The following is a 16,643-nucleotide window of genomic DNA, read 5'->3' on the forward strand; positions in this document are numbered from 1 at the left end:
TGCTTGAATTTGACCTTGAAAAATGTGTAGGAACCCTGTTAAAAAATATATGAAATCGATGCACAGATGCATGTATTATTTTTATTATTATTATTATTATTATTATTATTATTATTATTATTATTATTATTATTATTATTATTATTATTATTATTATAATTATCATTATCATTATTATTATTATTATTATTGAGTGAGGTAAGCATTTTATTGTTGTGTTCTGAACAATTGGCCAACAAAAACCTTTTCTGGGATCGTCCTGGGCGAGCGACGAGACGTCACGTCCTCTTCCTTTGGCACTTTTAAGGGGCCTGCAAGAAAAGAAAAACAAGGTACAAGCAAAAACCCTTTTGCAATGTTATCTAATTAAATGCATTACACCAGAATCGGGTGGAGTTGACCGAGGTGTGGGTGCAGAGGCGTCATGTGCACGTATAATCAGTGTGGTGGTGCAGCCGCCGGGCGGACTGGGCTTAGGGAGCGTCTTTAAACACATGTGCTAAGGAAGAAACGTGGAAGTGCGCACTCGGGGAACCTTTCCCATCCCAGACAGCAATCTGAACCACAGTAGTTGATCAAATTAACATACATGACAACCAAAAATCCCCATTTTAACATATGTGTGAAAGGTATTTCAACTGTCCTTTATTTTATGCCTCCATGCAGCATCCTGCCAGCCGATCCAGGAGGAGGTGTTTATTCATAAAAGCGTGTGCTGGCACCCTAAATTAATGGTAAGTTAATTGATATGACGGTTGAAATTAATCAATCAAGCAATAAACCAATTTTATATTTGTGTCCTGAATACTTGTTCATTTTAAGTCAAATGAGGAAACAACATTGTCCCAGTCTCTTAAAAATTTTAAGTAGCATCATCCAATTGATAACAGATTGTGTGCATATATATATATATATATATATATATATATATATATATATATATATATATATATATATATATATATATATATAAAGTTCTTTATTTTCTGTAATGCAATTAAAAAAACAAAAATGTCATACATTCTGGATTAATTACAAATCAACTGAAATATTGCAAGCCTTTTATTATTTTAATATTGGTGATTATGGCTTACAGTTTAACATTAAGATTCCCAGAATATTATAATTTTTTGAGATAGGATATTTGAGTTTTCTTAAGCTGTAAACCATGATCAGCAATATTAAAATAATAAAAGGCTTGCAATATTTCAGTTGATTTGTAATGAATCAAGAATGTATGGCACTTTTGTTTTTTTAATTTTTTATTTTTTATTAAAGTTTTTTAATATCTATATATATATATATATATTTATATATATATATATATATATATATATATATATATATATATATATATATATATACATAAATACAAGCAACATATTTAAATCGTGAATATTACTGTGGTATATAGATTGCTGTTTATATATTATTAAAATGCTGTTTGAAGCATTATGCTGATATTTTATGCATTTACTTGGTATTTAAGATTTTTTTTCTCCCAATGATATTCCTTCATAAATCAGTCTGTTCAAACAAATCACTAGACCGTAGACTAAAGTGAGTGTTTGTTTTCAGCAGGAGCATGTCTGCAGCAGAGAGGAACCATGCCCAGCGAGTCCTGTCCTCCCTGAACCAGCAGAGGGCGCTGGGGAGCTTTTGTGATGCAGCCCTGAGCGTGGGCGACGGGATGCTCCACCTGGCCCATCACAACATCCTGGCCTGCTTCAGCGACGTCTTCAAGCAGCCGCAGGCCGCCGCCGCCCCGTGCACCGAGTTCTGCCTGCAGGCGTGTCCCGGCGACGGCCTGGAGCTGCTGCTGAACTTCGTCTACACCGGGGAGCTGAGGCTGGACCCGGACAACCTGGAAAAGGTGCAGCAAGCCGCCACCAGCCTGGGGGTCCCGGAGGCCCTCGCCCTCTGCCACGACTTCAGGACGGCTCCTGGGAACCCCGGGCCCTCCAGGGGGAAGAGAGGCCGCTCTAGAAGGGGGGCGTCAGAGGGGAAGGCTGTTAAACAGGAGAGCTGTTTCACAGCCAGAGGTGGGTAGGAAACACTTACATTTACTCTGTTACATTTACTTGAGTACCGTATTTTCCGCACTATAAGGAGCACCGCATTATAAGGCGCACCTTCAATGAATGACGTATTTTAAAACTTTTTCCATATTGTGATGAAGTTCTTTATTTTCTGTAATTAAATTAAAAAAACAAAAATGTCATACATTCTGGATTCATTACAAATCAACTGAAATATTGCAAGCCTTTTATTATATTAATATAGCTGATTATGGCTTACAGTTTAAGATTAAGATTCCCAGAATATTCTAATTTTTTGAGATAGGATATTTGAGTTTTCTTAAACTAAACCATTCAAACAGACAAAAGTACAAAATAATCATCTTCAGGCAAATTACATCAATAAAATAAATTAAAATTAATAAAAAAAATAGCTTAAATTAAAATAATCTTAAAGTAAATTCAAGTACTTTAATAAATAATAAAATAATAACAGAATAAAAAATAAATTAAGCACAAGTAGCACAATATTTTCAAGTCTTTGTACTTTTCTTTTTTAACCAGGCAGAACTAGAACAAGCCCATGAACTCATAGAAATTCTGTGTGTGTTTGTTTGAGTCTGTCTGTGACAAAACATGCAAAAACAAACATTTTTCCCAAAGAATCACCCAGTGATGTCATGAGATTAAAGGCTGAGTTATAAAATAATAAAAGGCTTGCAATATTTCAGTTGATTTGTAATGAATCCAGAATGTATGACATTTTTGTTTTTGTAATTGCATTACAGAAAATCACAATATTCTAATTTTCTGAGACAGTCCTGTATTATTCTGAAGTAACAGTACTTTTACTTGAGTACTCTGTTTCCAGCCCTAGCAGACGTGTGCAGCTCTGATGCAGCCACCACCACCACCACACGGTCGGGGCGGGTAGTGAAGGGCCCCAAGCGGCTGGTGACGGCCGACACGAGCCCGGACTCTCTGGTGCTCGCCGGTGCCGGGGTGGAGAAAGAAACCGCTGCTGAAGGAAATGCAAACCCTGATTATCTGGCTGTGGAGACCAAGGTGAATGCCTGAACGTGTCCATGAAGAAATATCGCAACAAGTTGTTGTTACAGATCAGGGGTGGGAATTCCTGGTCCTCCTCGGGGACCGGCGTCCTGTATGTTTTAGACCAGGGGTCTTCAACCGGGGGTCCGCGGCCCCTAGGGGGGCCAAGGAGCTACTGCAGGGGGTCCTCCAACTTCAAAAGAAATAAAGGCAATTTTAACCAAAGTAATTTGTGAGTTAAAAAAAATCCAAAGTAGAAAACTTTTAGCACACCGGATAGGCAGAAAGGTGCGTCGGAGGAGGAATGATTCCTTGAAAAAGGTCTATGACCGAAACGTTGGCCCAATAAACACGAGTACGGTGAGAAGAAGGTGTGCAGGAGTTTTCTTTTTAAAATTGGCTGAGTTAAAAAAAAAAAAAAAGAAGAAATAATATATTGGCTATATATATATGATTGAGAAAACTCCATTAACAGGTGATAATGATCTACTTTTGACAATAACTATTTACAGGACTGTCTCTGAAAATTAGAATATTGTGATTTTCTTTATTTTCTGTAATGCAATTAAAAAAACTAAAATGTCATACATTCTGGATTCATTACAAATCAACTGAAATATTGCAAGCCTTTTATTATTTTAATATTGCTGATTATCGTTTACAGTTTAAGATTAAGATTCCCAGAATATTCTAATTTCTTTGAGATAGGATATTTCAGTTTTCTTAAGCTGTAAGCCATGATCAGCAATATTAAAATAATAAAAGGCTTGCAATATTTCAGTTGATTTGTAATGAATCCAGAATGTATGACATTTTTGCATTAAAGAAAATAAAGGACTTTATCACAATATTCTAATTTTCTGAGACAGTCCTGTAGTCTACAACTCTACATAAATGATTCCCCTGACGTGAGTCATGTGACTAATGTCGACTAGAGCAGAAAAACGAGCTAGCTAGCTGTTTAAGAAAAGAAAATTTGTTGCTAAATTGACCTGGCTATTTCATATTTAACACTAGTTAGACCTGATGGATAAATTAGTGACAATAACGAAGCCTAAAGCTGGAGATTGTAACGTTCCAGCTCGGCCTAACGTTACTCCTTCCACGTCTGACGAGGACAAAGTTTATCAACCATAAACACATGTAGCTAATAACCCAGTCAGGAATTGGTTAATAAGGTGATATAAGCAGAATAAAATGCATTCAAAAGTTATTATAAGCCAGGCTCATAACTTGATACATTAATAAAAAAGGGAAAAAATAAGAATTACAAGCGAGGGTCCCTGCTCTGTTTTTCTCTCATCCAAGGAGGAGTCCCTGGGCTAAAAAAGGTTGAAGAAGTTTTACATGTTTCCCTGCTTTAACACACCTGATTCTAATTAATGCTCGTCATCAGCTTGTCATTAAGGTCTGCACAATTCTGTTAACGACACAGTCACTTGTATCACGGTGCAACGAAACGGGGAAACATCTAAAGCAGGGGTCAGCACCCCAAAATGTTGAAAGAGCCATATTGGACCAAAAACACAAAAAACAAATATGTCTGGTGCCGCAAAAAATGAAAAGTCTTGTATCAGCCTTAGAATGAAGGCAACACATGCTGCATGTTTCTATATTAGTTATAACTGGGGGAAGATTTTTTTTTCATTATGCACTTTGAAAAAAAAGTAGAAATGTTGAGAAAAAATTCGAAATTTCGAGAAAAAAGTTGAAAATTTCGAGAAAAAAGTCAAAATGTCAAGGTTAATGTTGAAGTACAATCTTGAGGCAGAAGTCGAAATGTCGAGAAAAAAGTCAAAATGTCAAAATGTCAAGATTAATGTTGAAGTATAATCTTGAGCCAAAAGTCAAAATTTCGAGAAAAAAGTCGAAATGTTGAGAAAAAAGTCGAAAATGTCGAGAAAAAAAGTCGAAACGTCGAGATAAAAGTCGATATGTTGAGAAAAAAGTCGAAATTTCAAGAAAAAGTTGAAATATTGAGATTAAAAAGGAAAGGAAAAGGGAAGAAAAAAAGAAGGAAAAAGGGAAAAAAGAAAAAAAGGTCAAACATTTTAAAAAAAGCTCCAGGAGCCACTAGGGCGGCGCTAAAGAGCCGCGGGTTGCCGAGCCCTGATGTAAAACATGCAGGACAGCGGCCCTGGAGGACCAGGGTCGCCCACCCCTGTTATAGATGATCCATCCAGTAATCCCTCTCTCCTGCTGTGTGCAGGTAACAGAGCAGCAGACCGTTGACGGGCAGATCACAGCAGAAACAGCAGCAGAGCTGGAACAGGAAGACGGTGACGATGGAGACGACTGTGAGGGCGTTGAAGACACGGATGAGGAGTACGTGCCTCCTGCAGAGGCCGCCTCCTCCTCCTCGCCCTCGGCCCACAATCACAAAGCCCAGAGTAAAACAAGCAAAAGCAGCAGTAACGACACCACGGAGGACGACTCCGGCAAGGACCTTGTGCGGTGTCCGCTCTGCCAAAAATGCTTCAAGAGCAAATACTATCTCAAAGTCCATAACAGGTACAGGGCGTGTCCCTTTTCTGTCCCCGAGCTGCTGGGGAGGAGAGCGGCCACTGAAGTGTGTTTTCTGCAGGCGGCACACCGGGGAGAGGCCCTTCGCCTGCCTGAAATGTGGAAAGAGGTATTTCAGGAAGGAGAATCTCTTCATCCACGAGACCCGGGACTGTGCTAGAGTTCAGGTGAGCGAAGGGAACGGCAGCTCGTCTGGTGCCACCGTTGTTATCAGTGACTACGTTTACATGCAGTCAAAATTCGGGTTATTGCTAATATTCCGGTTACTGAAACATTCTGAATATTCCGTTTACATGGTGATTAATCATTCAGGATATCTGGATTAAACCAGCGACGCGCGGAGAACGTCATGACGCAATTCCCATCATTTCCGCTTCTTCTTCCTGTATCCAAATTCAAAACAAATGCTGCTTCACGCAACTTTCCGCTCATCTTCTTGTAAATCTTCTATCCCGGTACTTTCTACCGTCTACAAATGCAGAAATGTTCATATCCTTCATTACATTTATGAAGTGATTAGTCTCCTCCTGGTCTTGCGTTTCTCCGTGTTTATAAGAACTTCCTGGACTCAAAAGACCAGGATTCCTTGTGAACAGAGCATGCGCAGAAAACAAATTCCTGTTCCGTTTGATGAGGATATTCCGTTAGGCGTTTACATGACCCAATATTCAGGTTTTAAAAGGAGTAACCCAGGGGTCATAATGGGGTTTTTTGAAAACCCGAATATGAGCAAATTTGGGTTATTCAAAGAAGTTATTGGTGTTTACATGGTCGTGCAAATTCGGGTTATTGCCAATATTCGGGTTTTAAAAGGGTTATTGACTGCATGTAAACGTAGTCTGTGCTGCTGTGATTCCAGACGTACGGCTGCTCCACATGTTCCTCCAGCTTCAACACCAAAGAAGAGCTGCGCTCGCATGTGGTCTCCCACACCGGAGAGATGCCCCACAAGGTACCGTCACTCCCTCAGGGGCCCGTCACACTGGGACAATTCAGCCAGCGTATGCCGACATGACATGTCTTTAACGCTGGTACATCAGGGCTGGGGATCCATTCAAATGTCAAGAATCGATTCAATTCCGATTCTTAAGATTCAGAATCGATCATATTAAGATTTGATTTGATCTGATTGGATTCGATTCCGATATTGAAAACCCCAAAAATGGAAAAAATTTAAAGGGAATGTGGGAAAAAATAAAACCGATTTCATACATCCTCTGTTTGCTGCTCTTGATCTGTTTGGTAATTCTGCCCCATGATGTTTCTGAAAGCAGTTCTATCAGCATTCTGGGAGCTGATTGGTCCTTACAGCATCATTAGCTGCCAATACTTGGTGTTGAATCTCAATATAATACTAGTATTAATGTGTTGCATAACTACACAGTCATATAATTCATGCAACAGCTGAAAAAAAACAGCTTTAATAACACTAAACCAAATCAATATCGGAATTGGATGGAATCAAATCTTGATAATCGATTCTGAATCTTAAGAATCGGAATCGATTCTTGACATTTGAATGGACCCCCAGCCCTAACCTGAGCACACTGTAACGTGTGTTTCATCCTGCTCCGGTACTAAACCCACCCAACTTATTTGCTCGTAGATTCAGCAGATTTTCCGTACGTCAGGTGTGATAGGGCCCTGAGACGGATCAAATCTCTACGTTTTACTGCCTAGCTTTTCAATTGTAAATACCTTTATGCCTTGCTGTCATTTTTCCAGTGTGCCACGTGTAATGAACAGTTTATGTACAAGAAGAACTTGACCGTGCACATGATGAAGGTCCATGGCCATCCTAAACCCCACGCAGTGAGTTTACGCACACCCAACAGCATCATCTCTGTTTCACTTGTGTTTCAAAACCTCAGTCGCTATTAAGGCAAAAAATCCAACCTAAAAGAAGTTATAAATCTGTAAAAACTGTTCTGTACTTATTTGATGGTCTGTGGAAGAAACTCAGACTTGTATTTGATTTAGTCAGGGGGAAATGGACGAGATTTAATCACCACCTGAGCTCTTTTCACGCTTCATAAAAAAACAATTAAGTGGCCGAACTCTTCCCAATGAAAACGCTTGTAAACATTTATTCAAAACGTCTGCTTATTCATAACTGGTGTTATGGTATGATGGGAGATTCACACACAAACTCTTCAAATAAAAAGTGACCAACTATATTTTATTTCCTACGGAAGAGTATTAGGGCCAGGCAGGAGAAAAATAAAAAATAATATTTTAGAGGAGAAAGATTTTTTTTTTTTATTGTGCACTTCGAGAAAAAAGTCGAAATGTCGAGATTAATGTTGAAATACAATTTCAAGAATAAATTGAAATGTTGAGGAAAAAGCCGAAAATTTCGACTTTATTCACAAGATTTCGACTTTATTCTTGAAATTGTATTTCAACATTAATCTCGACATTTCGACTTTTTTCTCGACATTTCAACTTTTTTCTCGAGGTGCGCAATAAAAAAAATCTTCCCCTCTCAAATATTTGTTCTCCTGCATGGCCCTGATACTCTTCTGTAATTTCCAGTGTCCGCAGTGTCCAAAAACCTTCCTGACCCGGACTGAGCTGCGCGTGCACGAGGCAGCCAAACACCGGGGCGAGAAGCCCTTCGTCTGCGAGGAGTGCGGCCATCGAGCGTCCAGTCGGAACGGCCTGCAGATGCACATCAAGGCCATTCACAGGTGGAGAGGCTTCACTGCTCGTCACAGAGCAACTGTTTCTGTTTCGAAGGTTCACTTTATTGTCATACCAAAAGACCAAGTACAAGTGGAACGAAATTTCATTGCTGGCTCAAAGCAAGCAATAAAAACAAATTAGGCGTGAATTTGGATGGAAAAACCTCATGGGATTTTTTTTATAACGCCTGCTCAGAAGAGACACCTAGGAAGTGGAACAAGTTGTTGGAGGATGTGTGGTTCAGATTTAGCTAACTATTATCATTTATTTTGGGATTGTCCAAAACTTCTGTCTTATGGCGCTTTTGCATTAGTCTCACTTCTCCCCGGTTCTACCCGCTATGGCCCCATTTTGCGCTTTCGCACTAGGGCTGAGACGGGTAAAGCCGCTCCAAGTCGATACTTTTTTCTGTAACCATTTCAGCCAGGTTCTTTGCGGGCTGAGAAGGGACTATTTCTGACGTCACCACCCTCCTCGCCACCGATTGGTCGGGGGGCGGGGCCGTCACCACCCTCCGCGCCTCTGATTGGTCGGGGGGCGGGGCCGGCAGACGTTTGAATCAGGAAGCGGGAGTCAGAGCGAGGCGACTCGCGGCTCGCAGCGATTTTATTATAAAGCGCAAAACGTCTGTTTGGTGATCCAACTCTGAGGTGCAGATGTTCATAAACCTGGTGGCTGAGGAGAAAAAATTTAAAAAGGGATGTAGACGGGCTGTTTTACTCTCAGCCGCTCCCGGCTCCAGCTGATTTCTCATCAGCGCGACATGAACAAAGCGGTTGCGCAATCGAGTACGTCACAGCAGCTTCACCCCAACCTGCCCGCTTCTCCCCTGGCAATGCGAAAACACACGGGTGGAACCGTGTCGTACCGCGCCGAGCGGAGCCGGGCTGAACCGATACTAGTGCAAAAGTGGCATTACTGGCATGTAGGGCTGTTCGATTTTGCCCAAAAATAAAATCTCGATTTTTTTTTTTCTCAAAATCCGATTTTCGATTACGATTATTTTGTGAATTGGCAAAAGGCAAAGAAATGATTTCAAATATGCTGTTTTTTATTGAACATTTGCCCCATTGGCTTTAAGTGCAAACTTTGCTCTTATTAAACCAAAAATTAATGAATAAAGTGCAAAACTCTGTAAAATAAGTTGAAAAAAAGTTTTAAAAAATATAATAAAATATAAAGTTTTATCTCTGGAAAAAAAATCAGCAAATCAGCACTTGCAAACATACAGTAAGTTGTATTTCCAATTAAATAAAACAAGACATTTTCTAATTAAACTAAACTGGGTCTTTGCATGCTAAATAATAATGCAACCCATGAAGGAGGTAGAGGTGTGTAATGTCAGTCATTACATTTGCTGTTCACATTTGCAAGTTTTTTGCAAGGAACACGAGCCGGTCTACCGCATCTGGCTTGAGGGATGCCCGGTGGCATGTTACAACGCCCCCTCCTACACTAAAGAGCCTCTCCCATGGGGCACTTGTCGCAGGTATTGAGAGGTATTTCCATCAATCATTAATATGGTATCAATCATAAATATGTGTGCAGACAAGGTAAAAAAAAAAAAAAAAAAAAAAGTGAAAAATCGATTTTACAAGTTTCACGTTTTAACATCGTTCTAACTACATAATCGCGATTACGATTTCAAATCGATTAATCGAACAGCCCTATTGGCATGACATTCATGATTGTCTGGAACACATATTTCAAATTACCTTACAATTTGATGTCAGCATAATGTATTTTGGTACCATGGCATTGCATACTCAAGCGAAAGCAGATAAATATCTAATGAAGAAGTTTATTGATTGAAGCGAAGAAGGCCATAACAAGGAAGTGGTTACAACCCAATGCACCGACAATGGAAGACTGGCAAAAAACTGTTCAAGAAATCTATACTATGGAGAAATTTACATTTGCTCTAAGGCTACAATCGGAGACGTTTGAGAGATGGAGCTACAAATCTCTCCCACAGCGGATACATAGGAGCATGGAGACCTGAACTGCTTTAAGTACCTTTGTGCATGACTTGAAGTACCAGATTTTTGACTTGCAGATATTTGAAAGGAAGTGTGACATCCATTGTTCCTAGGTTCATGTTATATTTTACATATTACAAAATGGAAGGGAGAGTAACAGAGGGAAATAAGTGAGTCAAACTGTACACATTTGTCTGCCTTGCTGTGAAAGTATGGTTGTGTTATAAGATAAGGACAGTAGGCTAAAAACTTATCAAAAGTTCCTCCTCTGTTCCACAGAAACGAGCGGCCCTTCATCTGCACCATCTGTGGCCACGCCTTCTCCCAAAAGAACAACCTCAACATGCACCTACGGGTGCACAGCGGCGAGAGACCCTACCAGTGTCACCTCTGTGGGAAAACCTTCAGGACACAAGGTTCTTAACCGTCAAAATTCCAGCAGGAGGAATAAAGCAGAGAAAGTAGATGTTCTTTCACTTCTAAGGTTTTATACAGTAATCTCTCGCTATAACGCGGTTCACCTTTCATGTCTCGCTCGCTGCTTCACGGATTTGCATTGTGCATCGTGTTCTGCATTCTGATTGGCTAAACCGGGGGTCGGCAACCCAAAATGTTGAAAGAGCCATATTGGACCAAAAACACAAAAAACAAATATGTCTGGAGCCGCAAAAAATGAAAAGTCTTGTATCAGCCTTAGAATGAACATGCTGCATGTTTCTATATTAGTTATAACTGTGGGAAGATTTTTGTTTTCATCATGCACTTTGAGAAAAAAGTCGAAATTTCGAGAAAAAAGTCGAAAATTTTGAGAAAAAAGTCAAAATGTCAAGATTAATGTTGAAATACAATCTTGAGCCAAAAGTCAAAATTTCGAGAAAAAGGTTGAAATGTCGAGAAAAAAGTCAAAATGTTGAGAAAAGTCGCAACGTCAAGAATAAAGTCGAAACGTCGAGAAAAAAGTCAAAATGTTGAGAAAAAAGTCGAAATGTCGAGAAAAAAAGTCGAAATGTTGAGAAAAAAGTTTAGTATAAGCCTTAGAATGAAGGCAACACATGCTGCATGTTTTTATATTAGTTAGAACTGGGGGAAGATTTTTTTTTCATTATGCACTTCGAGAAAAAAGTCGAAATTTCGAGAAAAAATTTCCCTATTTTCTGCTATAACTTTTGAATGGTTTGACATAGGAAGTCGTGGGTGGTGTCATTTCTGATATGATTATGGGGGACGGTGGCCATGAGTGCGAGGGCCCGTTCATCGCTGCTTGCAGCTTTAATTGTTTTTGTAATTGCATTACAGAAAATCATAAAATTCCAATTTTCTGAGACAGTCCTGTATATGGAAAGGATTCTATATAAGCCACCAGGCCTCTTCCTTTCCTTGCATGTTATTTCAATGTTTTTACATTTTTATTGTTCAATTTGTCTTATATTTCGCCAAATAAATAAACTAAACTAAAGTAAACTGCCTCTGATCAGATGATCCCGCGTGTGTGTCGTTCCAGCCAGCCTGGACAAGCACCACCGCACACACACCGGCGAGCGGCCCTTCGGCTGCGACGTCTGCCAGCAGCGCTTCACGGAGAAAGGAGCGCTGCTCCGCCACAAGGCCAGCAAGCACGAGGAGGGCCGGCCGCACCCCTGCAGCATCTGCAACAAGACCTTCAAAGGTGAGCACACACTCACTACGTTTACATGCATAAATAACCCTTTTCTAACCGGAATATTATCAATAACCCGGTTGCACGGCCATGCAGAGGTGTCAAAAGTATTCACATTCATTACTCGGGTAGAAGTATAGATACTAGATTTTAAAAATACTCCTGCAGAAGTTGAAGTATCAACTCAAGTTTTTTACTCAAGTAAAAGTATAAAAGTACTAAAAGCGGAAATGACGGGAATTGCGTCATGATGTTCTCCGTGCATCGCTGGTTTGATCCAGATATCCTAATGATTAATTACCATGTAAACAGGGATAACCCTGTTTGCTCACACTTGTAAACGGAATATTCCAAATGTTTCAGTAACCGGAATATTGACCGTAACCCCAATTTTGACTGCATGTAAACGTAGTCACTGATACCAGCACGGGCACTGGGCTGGTATTGGGCTGCAAAATCTCAAAATCTTAACAAGAATATTTCTCTTATTTCTAGTTAAAATGTCTCATTTTCAGTTAAAAAAAAATTTATCACTGGAAAAAACAACAATTTTCACCTGTTTCAAGTAGATTTTCACTTAAAATAAGTAGAAAAATCTGCCAGTGGAACCACATTTTTTTGCTTTTGATGAGAAGATAAATCTTGTCCCACTGGCAGATTTTTCTACTTATTTCAAGTGAAAATTTACTTGAAACAGGTGAAAATTGTCAAATAACAAGTTATTGCTCTGTTAATGATTCTTGTTTTAAGTGTAATGAGATTTTTTGACTAAAAATGACACATTTTAACTAGAAATAAGACAAATATTCCTGGTAAGATTCTGAGTTTTTGCAGTGTGGGCTGACACTGGGCTGGTACTGGTACTGGTACTGGGCCGGTAAAGGGCTGACCTGTCCTTTCTAACCCCCAGCCAGGGAGCAGCTGCGCGTCCACCTGCGGCGCCACAAAGGGATGAGGAACTTCGAGTGTCTGGACTGCGGCTACAAGTTCACTCGCCAGGTGGGTCAACACTCCAGAGCTGCTCTGATACGCCACGGTTCTGATCCAGCTGACGGTTCACGGAGGGGGCGTGGTCTTCGCTCTGAGAGGGTGAAATGGGCATGGGCTGCGTCCGAAATTCCATCCTTCCACCCTAATGAGTAGCAAAAATAGTACGTGAGATTTTTTAGTGCATCCGAAACATTGGAACGTACTCAAGTGCGCTCTAGTATGTACTATCCATACTCATTCTGGAGAAATGTATTAGTGTGGATTGATGGACACTAGCTGAGCAGAAACTTCCCACAATGCAATGCAGCGGTGTTTGGTTGCTAAGTGATACGTATAGTCATAAGTATGATAATATTATTGTATAATATTGTGCTGCTACTGCTGCTGTTACCATGGTAACAGCTGCTACTGCTGCTGTGACACGTCACTTCCTCCCAACGGCAGGAAGTGACGTGTGCGCTCTCAATAGTACGTCCGAATTAATGCATACTACTGATATTTACTCAAAAGTGTGCTGAACTTAAGTGTACTTTTTAGTATATACTTTTTAGTATGGCATTTCGGACGCACCGATGGTCTTTACTCTGATACGGTGAAATGGGTGTGGTCTTTGCTCTGAGGGGGTGAAAGGTGTTGTGTAAAGTTAATCCAACCTGTTACAGTACAGTATATGCTTGGTTATGTCTCAGCCAATCAGAGAGCTGGTTGTTAGTATGTAGGGACCCGGATGTGACGTCATTGGTTACTGTTGCTACAGACGTGGAAGTAAACGGTTAACAGTAAGTCACTCTCCCTATCTCGATTTTTAAGATAGTTACGCTTATAGTAACGTAACAAAAGGGGCGTGGTCTTTACTCTGAGGGGTGAAAGGGGCGTGGCCTTTACTCTGAGGGGTGAAAGGGGCGTGGTCTTTACGCTGAGGGGTGAAAGGGGCGTGGTCTTTACTCTGCAGTGTGAAGGGGCGTGGTCTTTACTCTGCAGGTGAAAGGGGCGTGGCCTTTACTCTGAGGGGGTTGAGGGGGCGTGGTCTTTACTCTGCAGTGTGAAGGGGGCGTGGTCTTTACTCTGAGGGCTGGAAGGGGCGTGGTCTTTACTCTGAGGAAGTTGCCTGTATTTGTGCCTGACGGAACTGCCTCGCCACTGATTCCAGGCTCACCTGCGGAGACACATTCAGATCCACAAACGCACGGAGAACTACAACCCGCGGCAGAGGAAGCTGAGGAACGTCATCGTGCAGGTGGTGGAAGGAAGCCCCGGCCACGGCCACGGCGGAGCCACCGAGCCGATGGAGGCCCAGCTGCTCGCCGACCCCGGGATCCTGCAGCCGGACCCGTCCTCACGCCTGGCCCCCGGCTCCGTGGTCAGCATCGTGTTGGAGGAGGTGGGGAGCAGCCAGGACACGCCCCCCGCCCACACCGGGGACACGGGGTTCTCCGGGCCGGCGGTGGCCGCCGTGCTGCAGCCGGCTCAGCTGGTCAGCCAGGCCTTCAGGTCCACCCTGGACATGGACGGGATCGTCCAGGAGTTGTCCCAGAGCAAGACTTGAGCACTGAGCTCTAATGAACTCCTTCATGACTCTTTATCTACACATGATGTTGACATGATACTTTGAGACAGACTGTCCATGTTTTAATCAGCTGTAGATGAGGTATAAATGAGATGACAGAGAACGACTGCTGAGGCAAACAGCCGGAGTAGTGGGACAACGAACTGCTTTACACCACACAAACAGTGTTTCTCACTTATCAACAAAGATTTTTGTCAATATGACGACGAATGACGTGTCATCTGTCTGAAAGCAGGAAAGAAGTAGTTGAACATTTACAGCCTCTGTTCAGTCCAGCAGGGAAGTCTTGTTGCATTGAGGTTCTTGGAGACGGCAGGACGTTGTGTTGAAACGGAGCCACGGCCATGACACAAATATGTGATTGTTCTAAAGAAAATACATACATAAAACAGTACAGTTTAAGATTAAGATTCCCAGAATATTCTAATTTTTTTAGATAGGATGAGATAGTTTTCTTAAGCTGTAAGCCATGATCAGCAATATTAAAATAATAAAAGGCTTGCAATATTTCAGTTGATTCGTAATGAATACAGAATGTATGACATTTTTGTTTTTGTAATTGCATTACAGAAAATAAAGAACTTTATCACAATATTCTAATTTTCTGAGACAGTCCTGTACTCATAAACTAATCCAGGGTGTAGTGTCCAGTCCTCAGAAAGAAACGTTGGAGTCTTCAACTGATGTTCAGGAGTTTATTAAGTTCCTTCACACCGTAAGAGCTGCAGTAAACAGATATTCATCTTACAACACACTTAACAAATATTTACAAACGTACTGTATTCATTGACAATGACAACATTACCTTTTTCCTCTCTAACTGAGACACTATAACAAAAAAATCTGTTGAAATCTCCGCCCCTTCAGTAAAGTATTTACACACAAAGTATTTACATAAAAAAACCTGTCAAAAACCGTTAACTGCGACGGAGTCCGAACATTCAAAATAAAAGTCCTTTTCAAAATAAAGTTATCCTTTCATCCTTTCTTTCAGACAGGTTTATAAAATAATGTAAATTATAAATATTTATAAGATATAATATAATAAGAGAAGTAACTTCATAAAGAAATGACCAAATAATGGCAATTGGTCCTTTACACAGGGTGTCTACAGGTTTGACCAAGTTAAATTTAAGACTTTTTAATACAATTTTCAAACAAAATTTAAGACCAAAAAGACAAGTCACTAAGAAATCCAGTGCTGAGGTCGAGGTTGCCAGATCTGGCAGGTTCCAGCCCAAACGCGATGTAAAACCACTTGAAATAATGAAGAAACAGCCCGAATCATACTATGTTGAAACCGTCAATTATTACATTCAGAATTCATTTCAAGTCATAAGCAAATGAAGCCAAAAAAAGTTCAGGCTCCACACAAAAACTACAGTCCAGCTTTAGAGTGAAAATAAACATTTTTTTACAGCTCCAAGTGTTGTGTGTGTCAGTGTGCTGATCTTTGTCTGTTAGCATCACTGCTGATGTGACAGAGTTGGAAAATTAACTTTATACATTTTTGTTTTCAAATTGTATTTGGGGAAATTATTTATCATGTATTCATTTTGTTGAATATTTGTGAATTTTATCTCAATTAGTTGTTTTATTTCATTGTTGTTTTTATTGGCATTTCCTGAGGGAACTACCTTTTTGGCTGTCACCTTTTTCTGTACCTCCTGGGTTTCCGTAGCTCATTACATCAGCTCCTCACAGTGCTTTGTTGCATTGATGAGGGAGCAGAAAGTGCAGAAAGGGTCCAGAAGAATGCTACATGTGTTTTTATATCTTCTGCAGGAGCAAATAAATGCAGGAAAACAACTACTGACCCATCATTATTCCCACCTGATCCAAATCTGTTACACTAACGGATGCTAATGGATGCTAAAGTGTAGGAAGCGAAGTTAACCAGGCGTTGACTCGTTTTTTGTGTGCGGTTTTTAGTTTCAGGATGCTAGTGTGACTTCTGTTCAGTGGTTTCTTGTTATACGACTGGTGCAGTGGTCCTCGTCCTCATTCATTGGTAGCAATATGCCAACAGGGTAAATGGTATGCAGCCAGTGACACCAATCACACAATAAAAATACTTTAATAGCCAGTTTCATAACTGGAGATTGAGTTATAGTATCAAAACTAGTTAGTAAGTATCAGAGACAGTAAAAAGTGTCTTAAAAAGTAAAAAGTGT

The 16,643-nt window shown here is 40.5% G+C and overlaps 1 protein-coding gene across 3 annotated transcripts; it reads left to right on the plus strand.

Annotated features, from left to right (window-relative positions):
* Nucleotides 1–266: 266 nt before the first annotated feature.
* On the plus strand, nucleotides 267–15,052 carry zbtb48 (zinc finger and BTB domain containing 48). Of its 3 annotated transcripts, none has more exons than XM_061734732.1 (13): nucleotides 267–332; nucleotides 667–734; nucleotides 1,579–2,042; nucleotides 2,890–3,083; nucleotides 5,278–5,579; nucleotides 5,653–5,758; nucleotides 6,451–6,543; nucleotides 7,317–7,403; nucleotides 8,127–8,281; nucleotides 10,535–10,671; nucleotides 11,757–11,921; nucleotides 12,823–12,911; nucleotides 14,053–15,052. In XM_061734732.1, exons 3-13 carry the CDS (start codon nucleotides 1,586–1,588, stop codon nucleotides 14,446–14,448), a joined length of 2,181 nt encoding a protein of 726 aa, XP_061590716.1. In that variant the 5' UTR covers nucleotides 267–332; nucleotides 667–734; nucleotides 1,579–1,585; the 3' UTR covers nucleotides 14,449–15,052. The 3 variants fall into 3 exon arrangements, with proteins under 3 accessions (XP_061590716.1, XP_061590718.1, XP_061590717.1); XM_061734734.1 differs by having other exon boundaries at nucleotides 1,582–2,042; XM_061734733.1 differs by lacking the exon at nucleotides 267–332 and adding an exon at nucleotides 382–567.
* The last annotated feature ends 1,591 nt before the right edge of the window (nucleotides 15,053–16,643 follow it).

The sequence above is a fragment of the Cololabis saira genome, chromosome 12 (genome assembly GCF_033807715.1).
Source record: "Cololabis saira isolate AMF1-May2022 chromosome 12, fColSai1.1, whole genome shotgun sequence".
Classification (NCBI taxonomy): domain Eukaryota; kingdom Metazoa; phylum Chordata; class Actinopteri; order Beloniformes; family Belonidae; genus Cololabis; species Cololabis saira.

Coding starts and splice junctions, on each gene's coding strand:
- zbtb48 (XM_061734732.1), top strand. CDS start 1,586: ATGTCTGCAGCAGAGAGGAACCATGCCCAGCGAGTCCTGTCCTCCCTG. Junction 5,759..6,450: donor GGGACTGTGCTAGAGTTCAG/GTGAGCGAAGGG, acceptor CTGTGATTCCAG/ACGTACGGCTGCTCCACATG. Junction 6,544..7,316: donor CCGGAGAGATGCCCCACAAG/GTACCGTCACTC, acceptor TCATTTTTCCAG/TGTGCCACGTGTAATGAACA.